Source organism: Sciurus carolinensis, chromosome 2, assembly GCF_902686445.1.
Source record: "Sciurus carolinensis chromosome 2, mSciCar1.2, whole genome shotgun sequence".
Taxonomy (NCBI): Eukaryota; Metazoa; Chordata; class Mammalia; order Rodentia; family Sciuridae; genus Sciurus; species Sciurus carolinensis.
The window spans coordinates 23827318-23843651 of NC_062214.1; the positions used below are offsets into that span (position 1 = coordinate 23827318).

The 16334-nt window shown below is 47.8% G+C and overlaps 1 protein-coding gene across 1 annotated transcript; it reads left to right on the forward strand.

Annotated features, from left to right (window-relative positions):
- The first annotated feature begins 75 nt into the window (after window positions 1-75).
- On the forward strand, window positions 76-15159 carry Pxmp4 (peroxisomal membrane protein 4). Its single transcript, XM_047540649.1, has 4 exons — window positions 76-277; window positions 7257-7319; window positions 9959-10157; window positions 13593-15159. Exons 1-4 carry the CDS (start codon window positions 165-167, stop codon window positions 13854-13856), a joined length of 639 nt encoding a protein of 212 aa, XP_047396605.1. The 5' UTR covers window positions 76-164; the 3' UTR covers window positions 13857-15159.
- Window positions 15160-16334: the final 1175 nt, after the last annotated feature.

Here is a 16334-nt window from a genome sequence, read left to right on the forward strand (position 1 = left end):
GAATACGCTTTGTGATTGGCTCGCTCTACATGAGTGACGTTAGGTGTGGCCTATGGGTGCAAAGACGTGGCGGCGCTTTCCGTAGCGGTGAGCTTAGCAGCGGCAACCCCCGGCTGTCAGTGCGTGTCCAGCGGGGTTCCTCCGCCCGGCTTGCATCCCGCGCTATGGCCGCCCCGCCGCAGCTACAGGCTCTACTCCGGACGGTCAACGCACTGCTGCGCAAGCGCCGCTACCACGCTGCGTTGGCCCTGATTAAGGGCTTCCGGAACGGGATCGTGTGAGTGGGGCGGTAGGGCTGGGAGGGTCGAGGGACCTGGCGCGGCTGGGGTCGGAGGCGGGAGTTCGAGACCCGGCGCCACTGCCTGGTGTGCCCTTGAGCAGCCCTCGCGTGTCTCTAGGACGCGGTATCCACCATCCGTGCAGTGGCAGGTGAATTTTGGCTTCCGAGCGCCTTGCCAGCTCAGAGCCAGGGCTCCCCCTGCGCTGTTTCTGGATCCTCCGGTGCCTGACAACAAGACACTTTGGTTTTGACTGCCTCGGGTGCCAGCACCTATATCCCCTCATTTGGATCCAGTTCATCCCGCCTCGCTGTGCACCCTTTGGCCTATCTGACTTTCGCGTCCATTCTGCACAAACTGACTCTGGCCTCAAGCTGGCACCTCCTGCCTGTGCACCCCCATTAGGCTGCCTTTGGGCTCACATCCCGCTCCTCGACTGTGTAACTCCAGCGCTAAGTCCTCATTTGGCACTGGGGACTTCTGGGGCGGACTCCTGGGGACAAAGAAAGTAAAAGAAGCGGTAGATAGTTTTTGGGTGAATTGATCTCACCTCCTCTAACTTCTAACTTGAGGAGGTGAGGTCTTGGGGTCGTTTCGCCTGGCTGGTGCCCTGAGGGGAGCTCAGCCTTCTTTAGACCTCATGCGTAACTGCCACCATTTATTGAGAGCCCACTGTGTTGGAACTGGCAACCAAGCAGACAACCAACCAGACAGGCCTGTGACCCCGAGTTGACATTCTTGGTGGCAACATGGCACGGTGGCGAGCATTTGCACTGTCAAGATTTGAATCTTGGTGCTACCTATGTATGTGATGTTGCACAAGTCATTTAACATCTTGAAGTCTTAATTTCTGTAAAATGAAACAATAGTATTTAAATCATAGTATCAGAGGATTGAGTCACTATGTGTGGAATATTTAGCGCAGCACCTGGTGTGAGTGTGTACGTGCCCACGAACACACAATTGTTGGCCATTATTGTGTTATAGTCACATGATGTCTACCTGGCTCACTTCCTCACCTTTTTCAGGTCTCTGCTTAATCATCACCTCTTAAGCATCACCTCTTGAGGCCATCTCTGAACTCTCCACCTCCTTTTCTACTTTGTCTCTGTGGTACTTGTCACCATGGACACTGAAGCATTCACTTATGTATCTTGTTTTCACAGTCCATCTCTCTCACTAGGAAGTGAACTTGATGAGAACCGAATTTTTTATGTACTTTGTCCCTCGGTGTGTTCACAGCACCTGCTACATAATTATAAATTCTCAAATATTTATTGAACAAATGAGCGTTCGCAAAGTAGGAATTGCCATTGTCCCCATTTTCCAGATGAGATGATCATGACTCAAAGAAGTCTACTCATTTCTTACGGTCACATCTCTTGGTCAGGGCTTGAGCCAGGATTTGAGCCCAGGGATGCTCAACCCCAATGTCAGGCTCTTGACTTTCATAAAAACTCAGAGGTAGGTAGAAGCTAGTTCCTTCTGGATCTGACCACATCGTATCAGCCACTCCTTTTTGTGACCAGGATGTGGTGAATCCTGAGATAACTGCAGTAGCCCCTTTGCCAACTTGTTCACAGGACAAAGCAGAAGTGAACAGGAGTTCACACAGCCCCAGGATCAGCAGGCATTGCCCAATAATGTTGACTCTGTACATCGACCTCCACTCTAGCTGTCCCTGTGCCTGCAGTAGACCTTCACAGCCAGGGCCAAACCCCGCTGGGGTCAGACCCTTGGGCTTTAATCCCAGATCTTTCATCTTTAAAGCCGAATGATGCTTCATCTCTTCTACCTCCATTTCCTGCTCTATAAAATGGAAGCTGTAAACTCACCCACTCAGGAGTTGCTCTAAGGCAGCGATTGTATTACTGGTTAGTGCTACAAAACTGTGCCCATCTGTAAGGACCTCAAGTTCAGAGGAGGAGTCTGAGTTAAACTACAATGGACAGCAGTTACCAGGTGACAAGGAGTGTTTTTCATAGGAAGGGGTGGTCATTTTCTGAAGGCTGAGTTGGGATTTCCCAGGGAAAGAAGGGCATCCCTTGTAAGGAAATGACTGGAACAGAAGGCGGAAAAGAAGAGAGGCCTGTTTGTGAAGAGAGGCTATTCATTTAGAGAGGCAACTTAGATGACGGAGATGTTTGAACTTGGTAAAAATTTAACTCCCTGTGATGTTTCACTCCTCAGTATTTCAGTGTCAAACTTAACTCACTTTGGTATTTTAGCCCTAAATATTTCATTGTGCATCTCAAAAAATAAAAGCATTTTCCTGTATGGCTAAATTATCATGATTGCATTTAATAAATTAATAATAATAATTCTGTAATATTGACTGTTGCTCTGTTGTCCCACAAGTGTCCTCTATAGCTAGTTTACTCAAGTCAGGACTCTCCAGGACCTGTCATTATGTCCTTTAAATACTCTTTGATCCAGAGCATCGCTTTTTTAAAAGCATAATCCTGTGAACAGGCGAGTAACTACTGTCTCTAGCCCAATCACATCAGCCATTCTTGGATGTGACCAGGGCCAGGTGGACCCTGACATGACGAATCTCATCTGAGTGTAAGGATTTTGGGGAGGGGCTTAGCTGATGTTGGGAGTTGGGGGCACTCTTCTGCTTATGTCTGGGGTAAAAGGAAGGGCCATTTGGTCAACCGAAGAAGGCTTGAGGTCTCTCTGGGCAGGAGAAATAGATGTGGCTTTGGCAGGTGCTAGAGAAAGAGCTTCCTGGGGCTGAGATGGAGGCTCTGGACCGCAAGGCAAGGGAGAGGATAGGAGGTTCAGCTCAGCCTCTGCAATCAGAACCCAGGTTTTGTTGTTTTGGTACCAGGGATTGAACCCAGGGGCACTTAACCACTGAGCAACATCCCCAACCTTTTTTTTTTTTTTTTTCTTTTGTATTTTATTTAGAGACAGGGTCTCTCTAAGTTGCTCAGGACCTTCCTAAATTGTTGAGACTGGCTTTGAACTTGGTATCCTCCTGCCTCAGCTTCCAGAGCCGCTGGGATTACAGGTGTGTGCCACCATGCCTGGTTCATAACCCAGGTCTAAATTGTTAACATTTAAAAATTTCTTTTTCTTTTTTCCCTTTGACACTGACGATAGATCCCAGGACCTTGTGCATATTCAGCAAGCACTTTACCACCGAGCTTCATATTTTCAGCTCATTTTTAAATTTTTAGACAGTCTTATTAAATTGCCCAAGTTGACCTTGAATATGCAATCCTCCTGCCTCAGCCTCCTGAACAGCTGGAATTACAGGTGCGTAATCCCACTGCACCCAGCTAATTTCATTTTTAGAAAATTAGTTAATGGCGTGTACAATGAATCAAAATGTGTCTGTAAAAATAAAAAATATTTTAAAAAATTAGTTAATGGGCTAGAGATGAAATTCAGTGGTAGAGTGCTTACCTAGTATGCACAAGGTTCTAGGTTCAATCCCCAATACAGCCAAAAAAAAAAGGCAACATTTTCCCAAAAGCCATGAAAAAAGTTATATGCTACGCTAGAGGTGTACTCAGTGATAAAGTGTGCCCCACATGTGTGAGGGCCTGAGTTCCATCCCCAGCTCCAAAAATAAAAATAAAAATTTAAATGCTAAAATGTCCTGCCTGCTCCATTCCTCCGTCACTTCGCCCTGCTCCCTGGAGACAGTCCCTGTGTCCAGTCTCATGTCTTCCTCCAGGAATGATGTATGCACATATAAATAAATGTTCTCCCCCCCAATTTTTAATTTTTTTCTGAAATGTATACATGTATAGAAGTTCCTCATTTTTTGCAATTTTTGCTGTACTGCACACACTGTTATACAACTTGCCCTCATAAATCCTACACTCTTCAAACCAGTGTCTACACAGCTGCTCATTCTTGACAGCTTTGTAGTATTCCACTGAACGAGGGGACCGTTGTGTCTTTACCCAGCAGCCTCCTGTGACTAGACCTGGTTTGGATTCTGGTCATTTGTTGTTTCAAGCAAGGCTGCAGTGAACATTAATGTATATTCAGATGACAACAAGGAGACTGGTGAGGACTTTTAAGTCTGGGAAGACCAGTGTCAGGCAGCTCGGAAACTTGGTTAGGAATGAGGGTGGAGACACCCAATAAAGAAAAATTACAGATGTGCCAGAATCTTTTACATGTGTTACATCTTATGTGAAATGGAGATTACCTTTTGTTGTTTTTTATTTTTAAATTTTTCTGATACTGGGGATTGAACCCAGGGTACTTTACCACCCAGGTACACCCCCAGTCTTTTTTTTTTTGGCACCAGGGATTGAACTCAGGGGCACTCAGCCACTGAGCCACATCCCCAGCCCTATTTTGTATTTTATTAGGAGACAGGGTCTCACTGAGTTGCTTAGCTCCTCACCATTGCTGAGGCTGGCTTTGAACTCAAGATCCTCCTTTCTCAGCTCCTGAGCCGTTGGGATTACAGGTGAGCACCATTGCACCCGGCACCCTCAGCCATTTTTATTTTTTATTTTCTTATTTTTTTTTAAATTTTGTTTTAGTTGTCCATGGACCTTTACTTTATTCATTTATTTATTTGTGGTGCTGAGAATCAAACCCAGTGCCTCAAACATGCTAGGCAAGTGCTCTACCACTGAGCTACATCCCAGCCCTTAGTTTTTATTTTGAGACAGGGTCTTATAAAGTTGCTTAGGACCTTGCTAAATTGCTGAGTCTGACCTTGAATTTATAATCCTCCTGTCTCAGCCTCCGGAGTCACTGGGATTACAAGAATGCAACACCGTACCCAAAGAGAATACTTTTCATTGATGAGAAAAGGAAAGCTCAGAGAGGTTAAATGATTTATCTAAACTCACACAGCAGAACATGGTAGGGGTTTGATGCCAATTACCATTGTCTTTCTGCTACCCATTTTTAAAACAATGCAGGTGAGCTGGGTGCGGTGGCACACACCTGTAATCCCAGAGGCTGGGAAGGCTGAGACAAGAGGATCTGGAGTTCAAAGCAGCCTCAGCAATTTAGTGAGGCACTAAGCAACTGTGAGACCCTGTCTCTAAATGAAAATAGGACTGGGGATGTGGCTCAGTGGTTGAGTGCCCCTGAGTTCAATCTCTGGTACCAAAAACAAAACAAATAAACCCAAAACAATGAAGGTGAACATTGTCTGTTTACATAATCCCAGATGCTCAAATGAGCAGGTGAAAGGAGGGTGGGGGGAAGAGATTTGAATTTTAAAAAGAGACAAGTATGTAACATCTAAAAGCAGTGCTTAGCAGGGTGCAGTGGTACAAGCCTGCAATCCCAGTGACTTGGGACGCTGAGGCAGGAGGATCCCAAGTTCAAAGCCAGCCTCAGCAAATGAGCAAGACCCTGTCTCAACATAAAAAAATAAAAAGGACTGGGGATGTAAAGCACCTCTGGGTTAAATCCCCAGTACACTCAATCAATCAGTCAATGCATAATTATTGCAGATCATTTTGGAAGTGCTAAAAATTTAAAAAAGCAATAACAAAAACAAATTCCCAGGCTGGTGGTGTCCTTCTGTGGTAAATGGTTGCCTAGCATGCAGGGGGCCCTGGGTTCAATCCCCAGTACCAAAAAGAATAATAAGAAAATTCCCGTATTTCTCAAGCTCAGGGAACATTGCAAACAACCTTGTGGCATATTTCTGTCTAATCTTTTAAAATGCATATTTAAAAACTTGAGGTCCAGTGTGTAGTAGTTGGAAAACATGTATTAAACATGCAGAAGGAAATAAAGTGTTACATGACAACTGTTCCAGGGAATCTGTTAACTGGACTAAACTGAAGATAGAACCTTCTGGAAATTACCTTTCCTCATGAGTAATTAAGGGCTCTACCAGAATCAGCCCACTAATTAATAATCATTTACTGAGCATGTACTATATGTTAGGTATCATGTTGGGTGCTGGGGACTCTGCAGAGGACAAGCCAGACCCAGTCCCTGTCCTCACAGAGCCCACAGTCCAGTGGAGGAAGGAGTTAACAATAATAGGATAAATCATTAGGGATAAATGAGTCATTAAATCGGGCTTAGGAAGAGCTACAGAGAAGCTTGGGGGTCTGTGGCAATGAAACTATTGCCCAAACCTAGTCTTAAGGGTCAGGAAGCCTTTGCAGAGGGTCCAGCTGAGCCTGGAGAGCTGAGGAAGAAAAGATGACTGGGTGAGGGGCCAGGGAAGAAGGGAGCCCGACTGTCGGGAACTGCGGGGAGGTCAGCATGGCCAGAGCAGGATTTTGGAGAGCACGGGGTGAGGGAGAGGTGAAGAGGGGCCAAGGCTGCAGCGCTTTCCAGGCTGCCAGCAGGAGCCTGGGTTCCATCCTGTGAGGTGGTGGAAGGACGTTGGAGGCCTTCAAGCTGGGAGTGATGTGATGAGATTTAGGTTTTTCAGAAGGTGAGTCTAGGGCTGGACACTGTGGCGCACGCCTGTGATCCCAGCGGCTTGAGAGGCTGAGGCAGGAGGATCACGAGTTCAAAGCCAGCCTCAGCAATTTAGTGAGGCCCTAAGCAACTCAGCAAGACCCTGTCTCAAAATAAATTATAAAAAACGATAAGCCTAGGGCTGGGGATTGGCTCATGGCAGAGTGCTTGCTAGCATGCGCCAGGCCCTGGCTTCAATCATAAAGAAGAAGCCTGGCTGCTGAGGGCTGCAGTGTCAGGACGGAGCGAGGGGGCAGGTGGCGGGGACCTTCTACACACAGCATCTTCCATCAGAATCGTGGCCGGCCCTCCGAGGGTCAGCCTCTCTTTTTACAGTTGGGGAAACGGAGCGTCAGAGATGTCAAATGACGAGCCATGTCCACACAGACGGGATAGGAACAGCGGAGGCTTGAACCCAGGTCTTACTGGAAAGCCATCGTCATTTCCCTTCCCTAAGTGGCACCAGAATGAAGAATGGACAGAGGGACAGGGTTCAAAGGGACTGTCCCAAAAGAAGCCATGAGAGCGGGATGCCAGAGTAACTCTTTTCTTTTGTTTCTACAGCTATGGAGTCAAAATCCGGGCCCCTCACGCACTGGTCATGACCTTCCTCTTCAGGAGTGGCAGGTACCACTCACTCTGGACACCAGTCTAACTAGGTGCACCCTCCGTGCCTGGCTGGGCCTAGCCTGGGCCCTGCCTTCCCTCCTGAACTCCAGCTCTGACCCCATGTCCCTGCTTGAAGATGCCCTCCTCCCGCTGTCTTCCAAGGAAGACCTGGACGTTCAGGCCTGGCCTTCCATGCCTTCTGCATCCTGGCCTCAGCTCTGTCCCCACAGGGTCTACCTGGGGTGCCCCGGGCACACAGAACTGGCTGCCTTTCCATGCACTTTCCACGCCTGGTTCCACTTCCGCATGTTTGCTCAGGCTCTCCGCCTCCTGGAGTGCCCTGTCCTTTTCCGCCCACCTGTTTCCCTCCATCCACCTATACCAGCTCTCTGTGGCGCTAGCCTCTGGGAAGTTGTCTCTGATCTCTCCTCCCTCACTCAAGTCTCTCTGCCCTCCTTCTGATCTCCCAGCATACTTCCCTTCTCCAAAGAAATTGCGTGGTCCAGTTTTTGTGAGTAAAGACCCTCCGGGAGCTTGTAGGAGTCACACAGCTGGGCTGCCTACCAACCTCATGCAACTCACAAGGATAAAGGTGGAGGAAATATTTACTGAGCATCTCCTATGTGCCAGACACTGTTCTAGGAGCCAGGGATACAACAGTGAACACAAGAGCGATTCCTGCCTTCCTAGAGCTTACTTTCTAGCAGTGGGTGGCAGAGAGCCAACATAATAAAGAAAGAAGGCAGACGGGTGTTAGAAAGTGAAAAGAAGAGTTGGAGCCGGACAGGGAGGGGTGGAGGTGCCGTAGGCAGGCAGGTTGCAGAATTCAGTCGTGAGAACCTCCATGAGAAAGTGACATTGGCATCACGACTTGAGTAGGTGGAAGAGTTGGCCAAGTAGCCATCAGGGGAAGGAGTGTTCTAGGGTACTAGGACAGTCAGTGCAAAGGCCCTGAGGTGGAAGCATGCCTAGTGAATCTGAGGAGGCAGGAGCAGAGTGATTGAAGGGGAGAGGGCAGAGGAGGGTCACAGCAGCAACCTGGGTCAGGCTTGTCCAGCTGAAGGCCAGAGAGAGGAGTTTGGCTTTTCTTTTAAGTAAAACAGTAAACTGTTAATAAGATTTTTAATAGGAGTTGCCATTACTTGACTTTTTTTTCCCTGAGATGGGGTCTTGCTGTATTTCCCAGGCTGGCCTCAAACTCCTGGCCTTAATCCTCCTGCCTCAGCCTCCCAAGTAGCTGAGACTACCAGCACATGCCACTGCGCCTGGCTTATTTGACTTGGTTGCAGTGTGAGAGCATTAGTAATGTGCAGCCAGGTTAAGAAGAGACTGGCAGGGGAGGTAGGAGTGGCACCAGGCCTGGTGTGTGCACAGGCTAATGGTGGTGGCACAGACCGTCAGGAAGAGGCCAGCTGCTCAGGAGGCTGAGACCTCCTGATCATGAGTTCAATGCCATGCAACATAGCGAGAGCCTGTCTCAACAAACAAACAGAAGAAGGAGGTGTCCCTTAGGAAGCAGGGACAGTGACCTGAGTGAGCAACAGGAAGCACTAGAGATTTCACATGGAAATCCAGCTTTCTTTCCTTAGAACTGACGACATTGGGACCCATGTTCCTGTGGGGCGAGAACCAGCTAGCTGCTCCTGGCAGATTTCCAGAGGGCCCAGTGCACCCACCTCACTCTTTCAGGGTCCTTGAGGGCCCTCGGATGTGGTGTTCCTGATTGAGAGGCGCACACTCTGCTTCCCCTGTTCTCTTTGCTGCCCCCTAATGATTCTTTTTTTCAGTACTAAGGATTTAACCGAAGGCCTCAAATATACTGGGCATGCGCGCTACCCCTGAGCTGCCTTCCCAGCCCTTTTAATTTTACTTTGAGACAGGGTCTTGCTAAATTGCTCAAGCTGGCCTTCAGCTTGCAGTCCTCATGCCTCAGCCTCACCAGGAGCTGGGATACAGGTTTGCTGCAGTGCCCAGCGCCCCCTAGTGATCCCCAAAAGAATCACCTCTAGAGGAAGCTCAGGGTGTCCCCCGCCCCCATCTCCTCACTCTGGCCTCCTCAGGGACTCTGCCTGGAATGCAGCCCTCCCCGCCTTTTTTTTTTTTTTTTTTTTTTTTTTTTTTGCCCACCTGACTTCATTGACTCCTCATGTTCCTCATCTTTCAGACTCTGGGTCCATCTTTTATCAGTCGGATGGACCCCCATCTTGTCATTATATCACAGTCCTCTCATAATTCCCATGAGGCAGCAGCCAATCCGGTTTTTCTTGGGATCTTGCCCTCCACCCCCGCACATATGGAGACACTCACCCACTCATTCACTTCTTCACACGTTCAAGTAGTTTTTGAAGCCCTACTGTGTGCCAGGCCCCGTCCTGGGCCCTGTGGATGAGTACGCCAGATCTGGGCACTCCGTCCAGGTGGGGGCAGGGGTGGCAGAACCTGATGCAAACTGGTGAAGGTCAGGTGGTGACCAGAGGCTGGAGGAAAAGGAAGGCGGGGTGGGGACGCGTGGTGGTGTCCTCCGCGTAGGTTAGGAGTGCCCCTCCCGCCAGGTGGCCGAGTGAAGGCCAGCTCTTGGAGAGCCCGCCAGGGTTAGGGAGCTTGGCCCGGCTGCCTGCCCGGCTGGCCCACGCTCACCTGGGTCTGTGTCTGTGCAGCCTCCGGGACAAGCTGCGGGCCATCCTGCAGGCCACCTACACCCACTCGCGGAACCTGGCCTGCTTTGTGTTCGCCTACAAGGGCCTCTGTGCCCTGCAGTCCCGCGCACAGGGCAAGACCTCCCCGGCGCACTCGTTCCTGGCCGCCTTCGTCGGGGGCTTCCTGGTGTTTGGAGACAACAACAGCATCAACAGCCAGGTAGACCCCGGCCGGGGCCCGCGGAGGCTGGGGGTAGGGCTCGGGGTGGGAGTTGGAGACCAACTCTTGGCTGTCTGTGGCTGACCCGGCCCTGGAAGGTCACTTCTCCCGTCTGTTTCCCCATTTGGAAATCCAGCAGCTGGTCGTCTCCCCAAGTCAGTGTTTCGCTGCTTTCTAGGGAAAAAAATTGTTTTTCAAAAAATCCACTCTGGAAACTGGACATGGTGGCCCACACCTGTCATCTCAGTGGCTCAGGAGGCTGAGGCAGGAGGATCCCAAGTTCAAAGCCAGCCTCGGCAACTTAATGAGACTCGATCTCCAAATAAACAATAAAAAAGGGCTGGGGATGTAGCTGAGTGGTACTACACTCCCGAGTTCTATCTCAGTATCAAAAAAAGAAAAAAGAAAAAGAATCCACTATGTAGTAAAATGAGGGTGAAAAAAATGACCCTAAAGTAAGGTGGTCATAAAACAAAATTTATTATTATACTCAGAAAATTATCCAAGTCTGCAACTTATCCTTTTTTTTTTTTTTTTGGTGCTGGGATTGAACCCAGGACTTTGACCTTGTGCATTCGAGGCAAGCACTCTACCAACTGAGCTACAGTCCCCAGCCCAACTTACCATTTTTCTGGGTTAAAATTCCCTTTTTTATGAAATGATGGTAGAAGATGAGACCCTAAGCTGGTTGTTTTTCTTTCTTTCTTTTTTCCTTTGTGAAGACATGGGGTCTCACTCTCTTGCCCAGACGGAACTCACACTCCTGGGCTGCAATCCTCCTCCCTTGACCTCCCAAGTAGCTAGTGCAACAGGTGCATGCCACCGTGTCCTCTATTGTTATTGTTATTTCTTATTTATTTATTTACTTATTGATGCCGGAGATTGAGCCCAGGGATACTTTATTACTAAGCCACATCCCCAGCCCTTTATTATTTTTTTATTTTGAGACAAGGTCTCACTAAGTTGATTAGGGCCTTGCTAGGTTGCCAAGGCTGGCTTTGAACTGGTGATCCTCCTGCCTCAGCCTCCCGAGCTGCTGGGATTACAGGTGTGCACCACTGCACTGGCTTATTGTTGCTTATTAATGTCTCAACTCCTCTATTTTCCTCCTTCAAATTTCTTAACTATTTTAAGTTATAATAATAATGTTAATTTTCATATATTAAAAAATACGGACTAAATGAAAACAGTTTATCAAAATATGTGGGATGTACAGCAAGCAGTACTGGATATTTGTTAGAGAAGCTGGGTGCAGTGGCATAGGCCTGTACTCCCAGCTGCCTGGGAGGCTAGGGTAGGAGGATCACCTGAGCCCAGGAGTTTGGAGTCAGCCTGGGCAACATAGCAAGTCCCTAACTCAAAAACAAACAAAGCTGCTACCTTAGGAAACTAGAAAGAGAAGTGAAGACTAAATCCAAAGTAAGTAAGAAAGAAATAATAAAAATTAAAGCAGAGTTGGGCACAGTGGCATATGCCTGTAATCCCAGTGACTCAGGAGGCTGAGGCAGGAGGATTGCCAAGTTCAAAGCCAGCCTCAGCAATTTAGTGAGGCCCTAAGAAACTTTTTTTTTTTTTTTTTTTTTTTGCGGTACTGGGGATTGAACCCAGGGCCTTATGCTTACAAGGCAAGCACTCTATCAACTGAGCTATCTCCCCAGCCTGTCCCTAAGAAACTTAATGAGACCCTCTGTCAAAATAAAAACTAAAAAGAGCTGCGGATGTGGCTCAGTGGTTGATTTCCCCTGGGTTCAATCCCTGGTACCAAAAAAAAAAAAAAATAGCCAAGCACAGTGATATACGCATGTCTGGGTTCAATGCAAAAAATAAAAAATAAAAAAAAAAGTTATATCAAAGTGTTTCCTCTGAGTGTAATTCCCTGGAGATTCATTCAAACTGTATGCATTGATAGTTCACTTCTTTTTATTGTTGAGTAGTATTTCATGTTATATCACAGTTTGTTTAAAAATTCACCCTTTGAAGAGCATCTGGGTTGTTGCCAGCTATGAGGTATTATGAATACTATCAAAGAACATTCTTGTAAACTGGGCACAGTGATGCTTGCCTATAATCCCAGCAACTTGGGAGACTGAGGCAGGAGTATCTTAAATTTGAGGCCAGCCTCAGCAACTTAGCAAGACCCTCAGTAACTTAACAAGATACTGCCTCATATTCAAAAACAAAAAGGGCTGGGGATGTAGCTCAGTGGTAAAGTGTCCCTGGGTTCAAATCCCCAACCCCACCCCACTCCACCCCCCCAAAAAAAAAACATTCTTGTACAGGTTTTTGTGTGAACATAAGATTTCATTTCTTTGGGATAAACGCCCAGGAGTGTAACTGCTGGGTTCTATGGTATATGCTCGTTTAGTTTTAAAAGAGACTGCTAAGAAAAAAATCGCTGCCAAACTCTTTCCCAAGTGACTGTGCCATTTTACCTTCCCACCAAGAATATACGAGTGACTTAGTTAGCTTCTCCACATGTTAGGCAGCATTTGGTTTACTGCATTTTTTCATTTTAGTCTTTCCTTTCTCTCTCTGTCTTTCCTTCGTTCTTTCCTGTACTGGGGATTGAGCCCAGAAGCAGCATTCTATCTGAGCTATATCCCCGGCCCTTTTAATTTAGGTTTTACTTTGAAGCAGGGTCTGCCTGCATTGCTCAGCCTCTGGAGGAGCTATTCTAGTCATTTTGCTAGGTGAATACACTGCAGTTTGTCCCCTTGGAGGCGGATGATGGTGACTGTCTTCTTGTGTGCTGATTTACTCTATGCATAACCTCTTTGGTGAAAGGGGTATGTCTTTGGGGCATTTTCCAATTAGATTGTCTCTTTGTTTACTATTAAGTTTTGAAAAATTTTTAAATCTTCCAGGTACTAATGCTTTGTTAGGTATATATTTATAAATATCTTCTTTCTTCTATAGCTAGCTATTCTTTTTTTTTTTTTTTTTTTTTTTGGTACCGGGGGTTGAACTCAGGGGCACTTTACCACTGGGCCACATCCCTTTATTTTTAAGACAGTGTCTCACTGATTTGCTTAGGGCCTCAGTAAGTTACTGAGACTGTTCTCAAACTTGCAGTCCTCCTGCCTCAGCCTCCCCAGTCGCTAGGATGACAGGTGGCACCTAGCTGTAGCTATTCTTTTCAATCTCTTCACAGAGAAATTTTTTAAATTTCAAAGAGCTCCAATTTATCAAAGTTTCCTGTTATGGATCATGGTTTTGGTGTGAGGTTACCTTTTGGTTTTGAACCATGTATATTCATTTTTTAAAAATTTTTAGTGAAGAAGAAGAATAAATAAAAGCCACACAGAACTATTAGGATGTCTGCTCCATACCACTGCATATCATCTTGCACATGGGCTTTGAAAGGCACTGGGCCTGGGGGGAGGACGGTGTCCTCCGCGGCCATGTCCATTAGTAACCCCGCCATCCCGTCCGCAGATCAACATGTACCTGACCTCGCGCGTCCTCTTCGCCCTGTGCCGCCTGGGCGTGGAGAAGGGCTACCTTCCCGAGCTGCGGTGGGACCCGTTCCCTTGGTACACGGCGGTGGTGTGGGGGCTGGTCCTGTGGCTCTTCGAGTATCACCGGCCCACGCTGCAGCCCTCCCTGCAGTCCTCCATGACCTACCTCTACGAGGACAGCAACGTGTGGCACGACATCTCGGACTTCCTCATCTACAACAAGAGCCGCCCTTCCGAGTGACGGCTGGCGCAGGCTCCGGCAGGCGCCTCAGACCTCCGCAGGATCCTGCCTTCTCGCCTTACACTCCGACGTGTGTCGCCCAGAGCTCCGCTGCGAAGTAAAAGCACTTTCCACATCTCAGTAGGTACTTTTGAATGGTGCACCCGACGGCTGAGTCAAGCGGAGGATCGTGGGCTTGATCCCAGCCACGCTGCTGTCTTCCATGAGACCAGGGCAGGGTCCCCGGGCGCCAGGGGTCCTCGGGCTCAGAAGAGGATCCTTAGAGGAGGGTCTCCTTCTGGAGGGTACGTTCACTCTTCCACTGTTCTATGCAATAGAGGGCTCCTGGATGGTGAGCAGTGGTTGCAAATACTTTTTGAAAAATATTAAGTTCCTGCCTCCGGAGTTGTATTGGAGAAGTTCTAGAACACCACTGTCCAGTAGAAACAGAATGTGAGTCATACACATCCTCAGACACTTTTAGGGTGAGGGACTTAACTCAGTGGTAGGGTGCTTCCCTGGGTTTAATCCCCAGCACTGCCAGAAAAATTTTTTTTCTTTTAGTAGCCACATTAAAAAAAGTAGAAAGAAACAGATGAGATTGATTTTAATTCTATGTTTTAACCTAACATTTTCAAAACATTATAATTTCAACATTTGATTAGCCTAGAAAAATTAGCAAGATATTTTACATTCTTTTATCTCATACTAAGTCTTCAAAATTGGGTATGTGGCCGGCACAGTGGCACACACCTGTAATTCCAGCGACTTGGGAGGCTGAGGCAGGAAGATTGCAAATTTGAGAACAGCCTCAAAAATATAGCAAGACCCTGTCTCAAAAAAAAAAAAAAAAAAAAAAAAAAGGACTGGGAATTTAGCTCAGTGTAGAGTGGATTCAATCCCCGGTACCACCAAAAAAAAAAAAAAAAATCAATGTTTTACACTTCCAATACACCTCAGTCTGGACAAGCTACATTCCAGTACACAGTCACCATATGTGGCTAGTGGCTTCCATATCAGGCAACACAGACACAGAATGCTTCTATTCCTGAAGAAGATTCTAGTGGACGGTACAGATCTAGAGTTGGAGGACATGGCTTTGTGCTCCTGCTCCTGTGTAACCTTGGGGAAGGTTCTCGACCTCTCAGAGCCCCTATTTCTCATAAGATGAGAATAATCATCATAATACCCAGCGTCCACATTGGACTCTTGAAACTACAGCTTCTGCCACTATGACTGAGTACTTCCATTTAGTGAGTTCCTACTTCCTCCTGGGTGCTTGGCATATTTTATTTTTAATTCAAACAATGACCTTCCAAGTGTGTATGTTGATCCCCATTTTACTGATGTGGAAACTGAGGGTCAGAGAGAAGAGGTAACTTGCCCAAGGGAATACAGTTAGCATCATAGCCAAATCAGTATTTGAACCCAGATCTGTCTGATTCCAAAACCTGTGTCTTTCTCAGTGCCTTGCTATAAACTTTGAAGCCTAAGCTATGCCATGCAAATATTAGCTAGTCATAGGATCTGGCCCCAAAGGGGTGCAAACTCAAATGCCTGCAAGCGCGCACAGTGGCATAAATGGAGAAGTTTGGGGTGCTCTGCGGTAGAGAGTGATGGGACACAGTGAACTAGAGACTGTGGGCCAGTGGAAGTGTTTAAAACCACCATGCAGGACAAATCAAACAAGCCTTCAGGAAAGGTGGCCCGGAGGCTATCAGTCTGGGACCCTTTGCTGTGCTAGGAATATTTTAATTAACACACTTACCACATCGGTCTCCTTTTAGATCTCAAAGTTACTAGTAGAAATGTACACACAAAAAAGTCACTAGAGAGCTTGTAAAAATGCAGATGCGATGGATTGGGTGTGGGTTGGGGCTGAGACAGGCTCCCTTGGACTCCCAGATGAGGCTGGTGCGGCTGCTCTGAGCCCCACTCTCAGTAGCAAGGTAGTGTGGGGCACGACAGAGCCAGCCATTGTTATCCTCGTGACCAGCGCGTCACAGCTGTTGGGTAACAGGTGGGATCACGTCTGATTCTACAGGCAGCGCTCCCAGCCAGCACCGTGGACCACAAGCTCGGGGTGGGTGGTTCTGGTACTCACCCTGGAGGCCACCTCAAAGCAGGCTTTCTAGTGGATGGGGTGGCACTTCCCGCCTCCACGCACACCAGCCCCCTCTCCTGTCCTCACCTGTCTCCTGCCTGAGGATTCGCCTGTGCTGAGTCCTGCTTCTCCACCCTCAGCAGGCCAACAGCCCCTAGAACCTCCCAACGAGGATGATTGACGCCTCCAGCCGTGACCCCAGGTGTGAGCTGCGTGCTGGCCACAAGCTCTCCAGCAGGATGGAGCTTCAGGCTGGTGGCCCCAAAACACGCCCTCGCTGCTCCCTTCCTCATGCCTCCGCCAGTGCTTCCTGGGACCACTCCCCCCCAAACCGCTCAGATCCTTGCCGTAGGGTCTGCTGCTGGGGGGACCCAAACTAAAATTGGCCTCTGTAC